General features: G+C 36.6%; 1 protein-coding gene across 3 annotated transcripts in view; it reads left to right on the top strand.

Moving 5' to 3' along the window:
* The window catches only part of LOC106880623 (exosome complex component RRP46), a 13,021-nt gene extending 4,650 nt beyond the window's left edge, over positions 1-8,371 (top strand). For all 3 annotated transcript variants that reach the window (XM_014930649.2, XM_052968180.1, XM_014930650.2), the window contains exon 2: positions 7,650-8,371. In XM_014930649.2, the coding sequence (XP_014786135.1) occupies positions 7,659-8,312 (654 nt within the window). In that variant the 5' untranslated portion in view covers positions 7,650-7,658 and the 3' untranslated portion in view covers positions 8,313-8,371. The remainder of the gene's footprint in view (positions 1-7,649) is intronic.
* The last annotated feature ends 255 nt before the right edge of the window (positions 8,372-8,626 follow it).

Genomic DNA, 8,626 nt, shown 5'->3' with positions numbered 1-8,626 from the left:
AATATTTAGCTGAAGATCAGAATAGAGTATTCTTTACTCTTAACTGTGAAACGATCGTACTAAATTAACTATTAGAATATTTAGCTGAAGATCAGAATAGAGTATTCTTTACTCTTAACTGTGAAACGATCGTACTAAATTAACTAAAGGCAGGTGGTTTTTTTTACTCTTCTCTACTGTTTTTTGTTCTGTGTGTATCAAAAATATCGCTATCAATTTAGAATAATAATTTGTAGTTTTGGAATCAGTAGTTCTTTGGCTGCTATTTCTGAATTCTCAGTATGTTGGAGAAGCAGGTTACTGTCAATCCCTATATATTTATGATTATATGTATGTATGTATATATATATTAGCTGATGTTTTACCCGCACCCACTTATTACACTTGGTATAACACTAGTGTAACAATAATTGGGTACCCTCCCAGCAGTATATTGGATAGATACTATCCCTTAGTGGGTTGAATCCTCAACCCCTAACTCTCTTGCATTATATATATATATAACCCTATACACCACTAGAATGAAACGTAGAACCACTCAAAAATCTCCTTCATGTTATCTTCTACTGTCCTTTTTTGTTTAGAACATTGAATAATGTAGCCTGAAGTATACACTATTGCCTGAAAAATAGAACATGGGATAATTATGGGTGGAATTCCTTTGACCTGGAATTAAACTGACGACTAGTATTTTTGTATATAAATGGTAATTTCTGTCTGTCTGTTACCATGTTGCCCAAACCAGCGAACCAATCTTCAATAAACTTTGTATACGTGTTGAACTAACGTCCAATTCAATTATAGGCTAACTGGATTTCAATAAAAATCGATAATGGACCGACTACGGGATGCAAAAGTGTTAGGTTCAGTGAAGTGTGTGTGTCAAACTGCTAAGTTACAGGGGACCAACACATATACATACATATGACGCGCTTCCACACAGTTTCTATCCACCGAATCACTCACAGGGCATTGGTTGTCTCAGGGCTATAGTAGAGAACACTTGCCATCAATATATATATATATATATACACCCACCCATGCCAGCATGGAAGGCGGACGTTAAACGATGATGATGATAACTATATCTGTATGTGTTTATGTCACCCAGTGCGTTAGAACTATCAACTACATTTTTAGTCAATATATGGATTTTGTTATTAAAATCCATACAAATATTGGTGGGTGAGGGAACAAAACAAAAATGAACATATTTCAGTGTAATATGACTACCTGGAAAGTAGATGTGGTGGCCATGAGTGCAATGTCTTTGATCATTAGTTTGCTGGATCAGATTGACATGTTCATCTCAGCCAAAGAGAAATCTCCCTCTACTTAGTCTGTTCCAAATACAGATGAATCTTTTCTCAAAGAGAACTTTTATCACATCTGTTGTTGCTTTGATTAACTCTTAACCCTTTAGCATACAGATTACTCTGTCAAATGTAATGTTTATATATTCACATTGTTTTGAATTATTCATGCATTATCTCAAACCTTTGACACTTCAATGACGTGATTTATCTTTTGTTTCAGTCATTAGACTGCAGTCATGCTGGAGAACCACCTTGAATTTTTAGTGAAATGAATTGACCCCGGTACATTTTTTTAAAGCATGTAAACACACCAACACTGGTTGTCATGTGGTGGGGGAGGGAACCAAAATATATTTATATATATACAGAAATTTAGTAGGGTATCAGAATACCACTTGCTATAAATAGAGCTAATGCTCCAAAATCACAAACTTCTCAATATTAAAATACACAGAGCGAATGCAACAAATATAACAGAAATAGGCTTACCTTGTATGAACTACAGAAGCAAGGAATACAGATATTCCAGGATCACTGGCCCCTGTGCAGGTGACACGTAAAATACACCATTTCGAGTGTGGCCATTGCCAGTAAGACATTCGAGCGAGATCGTTGCCAGTGCCGATGAACTGGCTCCTGTGCAGGTGGCACGTAAAATACACCATTTCGAGCGTGGCTGTTGCCAGTGCCGGTGGCAAGTAAAAGCATCCACTACACTCTCAGAGTGGTTGGTGTTAGGAAGGGCATCCAGCTGTAGAAACTCTGCCAAATCAGATTGGAGCCTGGTGTCGCCTCCTGGTCCACCAGTCCTCAGTCAAATTGTCCAACCCATGCTAGCATGGAAAGCGGACGTTAAACGATGATGTATGAATATACTTAAAGCTCATCAGCCAGACTTACTGCAAATCATCCATTTTTGAAATATTCATCACATTAAACCATGTGTTTTCTTTCATTTGAATGTCCCCGTGACATTCAAAAATGAACATAATGTGAGCCAGTATAAAATTTTATATAATAATAATAAAGTGGCTAGCAAGTAAAAACTTAAAAAATACCTTATTTAATTTTTACATATATATATCCAGCAGGCTTCTTTCAGTTCTTGCTACCAAATCTACTTGCATGCAGGGCTTTGGTTGGCCCAAGGCTATAGTAGAAGACACATGCCAAAAGTGCCACACAGTGAGACTGAATCTGGAACTGTGTGATTGGGAAGCAAGCTTCTTACCTCAAAACCAGACGTGTGCCTTTAGAATGACATTGTAGTGTAGGTGCGAGAGACCAGTTTAAACATACAGATGGTAAAATATTTGGGGCCAGCTATCACTGGTTTAAATACTAAAGAATTAAGTCAGCCTTGGTTTTGCAAGAACTCCATGATCAAAAGTATCTCTACTATGATTTGGTGCGTAAGGATTGTTGGACACAAGAAACTATTAAACAGTAAATAATGAGATTCAGTTCTGAATAAATTTTAGTACCATACCACCGTATATTGAAGCCTCACTTTCTTAATTGTATACAGGGTGTCATTATGTCCATCATCTTTGTTTAAATTAAATACCAATCCTCTTCTCCCATAAGTTGTGTGCCAATGTGTGAATGGTAAGAATTTAGCTTCCCAATCATATGGTTCCATGTTCAGTCCTACTGTGTAGCAATTTAGGCAAGTATTTTCTTCTATAGTCCCAGGTCAACCAACACCTTTTGAGTGGAATTGGTAGATGAAAACTGAAAGAAGCCCATTGTATATATGTATGTTACTGTCTCCTTGCCTTGACATTGCATGATGGTTGTAACAAGTGTCACCATCATGCAAGTGATGTTATTTCCAATATTCTGTGAAAACGCCTGGTCATGGGAAAATATAAACTTACTTAGAAACAAGTGAGGGTTGGTGACATGAAGGGCATCCAGCTGTAGAAAATGCACCTCAAGAAATTCCATCTGAGCCATGCAAGAATGAGGAAGTGGATGTTAAAAGGGAAAAATGAGGGTGATGAATCTGAAACACAATGCATTGATCAAAGCTGACTTTGCCTATTGCTCCTACTTAAATCAGTCAACTATGAAATCTCCCCATACAATAAGAATAACTAGTGTACCTGTGCCATCAGAAATGACAGCATGAAAATTATACGAAAAATAAAATGAAAAGATTACAACCTTTATCTTAATAACTGTTTCAACACCACGTTTCTAGTGAAAACCCTACAACCAATGAGTTTGCCTTGTTTTGGATGGTTCTTTACCAACATCTTAATATCATTACTGCTTCTACTTCTACTCAATGCAACAAAGTTTTCCAATGCTGAATACTGAGTATTTTTCCATGAATGTAAAAATCCTTGTTGGACAACACTAAGATCAGAGTCCCATTAAGCAACATGACTATTGAATGCCTCTTCAAGGCCAGTGTATGAAGTGGCATCCCAGAAAGCGTCAGGGAATTTTAAAATTCCACTGGAGCAGCTTCGTTATTTTCTTCAACAATGGTGTCAACACTTCTGCAGATTGTTGCCTCACCAGGCAATAATGACATTATGTCAGTGTTTATATGAAGACAATCTTTGTTTTTAGGTGTCAACATGCTTATCGGTGACACTCTTTCAATTGCCTCATCATTGTCTAGTAGTAATTCTTCCCCAAAAACTTCTCTAACAATGTTATTTGTAGATACCATGTTTTGGAGAATTTCTATGAGGTTTTCTTCCAGTCCTTCATTGTTGGAAAGGGTTCCATTTCCAACCTCTAAGAGCCACCTGTTGAAGTCATCCTGTCCAGCCATTTGCATATTTTCTGTCAAACTGAGTTTTGTTACGAAATGTCAGAGACGAGATTGCTTAATTGATGACTCAGTTACTGCTGCATTGGATCCTTGTGGGATGACAGGTGCAGTTTGTCTGAAGTCTCCGCCAAGTAGCAGCACTTTTCTACCGAATGGTCTGAGTGAATTCATTGTTTGCCTCAGCAGCTGATCAATGGTTCTCAGAGCATGGCATGATAACATTGATGCTTCATCAATAATTAAAAGGTGAGCCTGCTTTAATTTCTCAGATGACTCTGGAGGGATTCTCATGTGAGAGGTAGAACTGTCATGCAATGGGGTGGGTAGCTTGAGTCCACTGTGAACTGTCCTTCCATCAATGAGCGAATCAGCAGCTATGCCTGTAGTAGTATAGGAAAGGACACACTTGTTTTACCTTCTTAGAGAAGCTGTCAATGTGTTGTACAGGTAGGTCTTTCCCATATCTGCAGGGCCATCGAGGAAAAAGAATCTACTCTGTCTTTCATCATCATTGATGGCTGCAATAATGTGTTCATAGACCTGGTGCTGAGCCTCAGTGAAGGATGCAATATGCCTCTCAATATCAACTCCTTCAACATTGTTATTTTCAACAGTTCATGAAAGGTTGCTGCAGCTGGGACTGGAAGATGCAAATCTCTGTAGCATAGCCCATGTACTCACATTCCGTAAATGATCAGCAAGATTACGGCATTGTTCTACTTTTAACCTGTGTTGATGGTTCTTCACAAAATTTACGTTGTTACCTTTGACTTGCAGGTAAGAGTCTACTGCCCATTGCTGGAAGGGCTTGCCTCCATGGATAACTGGGTTGAATTCACCATCTGTAACTGCTGTAAGAGATACATTATGTTGGAGCATTGTAACATTTTGCCTTGAGTTTGTTCTATTTTTATTACCCATTATATGTGGTTGCCAGCCTGGCTCTCCATATGGAAAGAACAACAATACATGCGTCGTTGGGGCTAAGAATGTTCAGACTGATCACAGGGACCTCATTGTTTCTTGGGTAAACCTTGAAATGTCTGTTGAATGGTGGCTCACCGTCAGTATTGCTGAAGACCATGGCTATTTCATTAACTGTTGGTAAATTGTATTTCTGCCTATCAGCAGTACAATCCCTGTTGAAGACTAAATTTACAACAGATATAGGCCCCTGTTTCTGTTGGGCATACTGCTCCTCATGCAGTTCTGGTGCCTTGTTAACATTCACTTGCTGGTAACAGAATAACACTTTGAATTGAATCAAAAACACTGGTGTCTAGCAAGGGTGGCTAAGGCTACTGACTCTTAGCAAATAATTTGACCTTTGGTTTGACTGTCAAGCACATTTATCTGCTTGGACATTGTTTGGGGGCAATACACATTGAGTTAATAATGATTTTTTTCTTTTAATTATGAAAATAATAAAAAAAAATTTTTGTCACATCTTGTGAAGATGTAAACTCATAATCAGAAGCTCAAAAAGCAAGAACTACTTGAATATAAATTGTGAATAAGTTCACATGCATACCTTGATAACTGGTTGAAAACTAGATTGAAATTGTGGTGAGTGAGTCAGTTGAGTTAAAATTTTCCAGCACCCACAAAGTACAAACACACACATTTTGTAAACTAACATATACAAGGAAAGCACTATAAATACAGAAATATAATTTTATAAACCTACACATGCACACGCACTCAAACACGGCTACACACAATACCTTTAGTTGCTAGTTTTTTCTGAATTGTCTCCCTTGTTGAAGATTGAAATAATGGTTGCTTCACGGAGGTCACCTTGTACCTCCCATCACATCCCAGCTTAGCAGAGACACAGAATAAAGTTTTCTTGTGTGTCAGCTATGTACATCTCGGCCAGAAACCCTTGAAGCCCAGTTTCCTTTTTGTCTTTAAGAGAATGGATTGCTTTTTTTCTTTTCTTTTGGTTTCTAAACTATTGAGTTGTGCAACTTAAGTCGTTTGTTTTTAGCTTTTTTGTGATGTTCAAGTGTCTTTTGTCGGCTCTGCAGGCGCAATCAAATAAGTCTTTGAAATGGTCTTTCCATCGGCTATGCTGTCACAATCAAATAAATCTTTGAAATGTTTCTTTCTTTATAAGTTTTGTACAATCTTAACTGTTAGTATACAGTACAAAATATTCTATCTTACATTGTATATGAACTATCTTATAAAAGTGTATATATATCATTGCTGAAAATCATTCATCTTTCTACATGATACTCTTTCTCCTCTCTAAAGATTTCCTTTTGGTAAGTGTTTTTTTTTTTTCCTCATTTAAAAGAAGCATGCGCCTTAAAACACTAAGACAGAATTATTTCACCTCACCTGGCCCTGCTCTTTTTAGCATTATACCCAGACTCATAAAGGGAAGAGAAATTCCTCATAACATTCAAACTGTCCTTGGCCGAAGAATGGGCTATGGTGCCCAACCTGAGCCAATACTGGCTTAATCCCACCCAAGTATACTCATATTCATTTAAAATTACTGCTGAATGCATTTTCTATGCCACATTTAAATGATGCTTCTACTGAGCCTTTTATACAATTACAATGAGTATTTACATACCCTGTGTCATAGTTAATGACTGCAAGATATAGCATTTTAATTTGGTCATTGGTACAGGTTCTCTGAGAAATTGTAATGTCCTTGTGCTTCTGAAGTAACAGCAGGTCCACTTAAAACAGGAGAAAATAACAGTTGATATCTTGATATTTTTTTACATATAAAAGTTTGCACTAGATTAGCCAATTGAATCAGGGTTATGTTCCATTTGCACTTTGTTGGTTTTGTTTCCAAGGGAACAGGAAGGACAAGATGTGATATTCGTGTCGTGTAGATGAAAAATATATGAAAGATAAATTTGTGTGGAAACATAAATTTACTAGTCTGCATTTTTATATTAATTTTCCTCAAGATTTTGCTTATTTCTGCATTAGACTGTGGCCATACTGGGGCACTGCCTTGAAGAGTTTTAGTTGAACAGAATGACCCAAGTATTTATTTTTATGCCCCGTGAGTGAATTCAGCAGACAGAAACTGTGTAGAACCCTGTTGTATATATCTATATATGTATGTGTGTGTTTGTCCAACCACTTGGCAACTGGTGTTGGTTGCTTTATGTCCCTGTAACTCAATGGTTTTGGCAAAAGAGACTGATAGAATTATCTGGGACATAAAGCAACCAACGTCAGTTATCAAGCAGTTGGGCAGACACACACATATATAGATATAAATATGCAAAATTCCACAGTTTCCATCTGCTAACTTTACTCACAAGACATTGGTTGGCCCAAGGTTATACTAGAAGGCACCTGCCCAGTGTCATCTACCTAACCCTGGCTGTGCAGTGTAACTGAACCCAAAACTATGTGGTTGCAAAGTGAGCTTCTTAACCACAAAACTACTTGTGCAATTCCCTACATTAATTGAGTTTGCTGTTTAAAAATTTAACTACTTCAGTTATTTTGTTACTAAAATATCTTTATATAGTTTAATATCAATTCACTTTTTATTTTTCTAGGATTTCATAATGAATGGAGAAATAAAAAAACAGCAGTTACGGAAGATGTCTTGTGAACTGAGTCTTTTGTCAAGACCAGATGGTTCAGCCAGTCTTAGTTGTGGTGATACTTCAATGATGGCCTCAGTATATGGCCCAGCTGAAGTGAAAATTGTTAAAGAACAAATCAACCAAGCTACAGTAGAAATTGTATATAAACCTAAATCAGGTATGGCTAATTGTGCAGAAAAATTAAAGGAGAATTTAATATGCAGCACCTGTGAGACAGCAATCTTGGCCTGTTTACATCCACGTTCTTCTATTAGTATAACTATTCAAGAACTTCAGAATTCAGGGTCCCTATTAGCTTGTGCAATAAATGTTGTTTGTCTCTCATTATTAGATGCGAGTATTAATATGAACTTCATGATGGCAGCTGTATCTTGTGTCTTCACAGAGAATGACCAACTTATTTTGGACCCAACAATAAAAGAAGAAAGCTCTGCACCAATATCAATGATGTTTGTATTTGACAGTGTCTCTAAAAGCATTCTTGCTATACATACATCTGGATTATTTGATAAAACAAAATTCAACTCAGCTTTGGTAGCCTGCAGAGCAGCTTCAGATGAGATCTTTACTTTTTACAGGGAAATTATGCAAAAAAATTTTTCTAAATCATAGCAATTATTTTCTATTCTAGCTTCAATTCATTTCTAAAAATAAATTTTTTTATTTTATTACATTTGTATTTTTTGCTTATTATTAATGCTCAGGTAATAGTTTTTGTATATTTATTCTTCAAATTATTTTAAAACACTGAATTCTTAAGCTTGTGGTTGAGAATTATCCAATATTTGTTAGCTAGTAATATTTGTTTCTTAAAAGTTTAAGTTTTGTTATACATATTATGACCAAGTTGTTAAACAACTGAAATAGCATAATACTAGCAAGCTCAATCGCTATGCTGCATTGGGAAACATTTATAGAATTGATTT

This window comes from Octopus bimaculoides, chromosome 5 (assembly GCF_001194135.2).
Source record: "Octopus bimaculoides isolate UCB-OBI-ISO-001 chromosome 5, ASM119413v2, whole genome shotgun sequence".
In the NCBI taxonomy this organism is placed as follows: domain Eukaryota; kingdom Metazoa; phylum Mollusca; class Cephalopoda; order Octopoda; family Octopodidae; genus Octopus; species Octopus bimaculoides.
The sequence above is the reverse complement of the archived record's forward strand: the minus strand, read 5'-3'. Positions and strand labels throughout refer to the sequence as shown.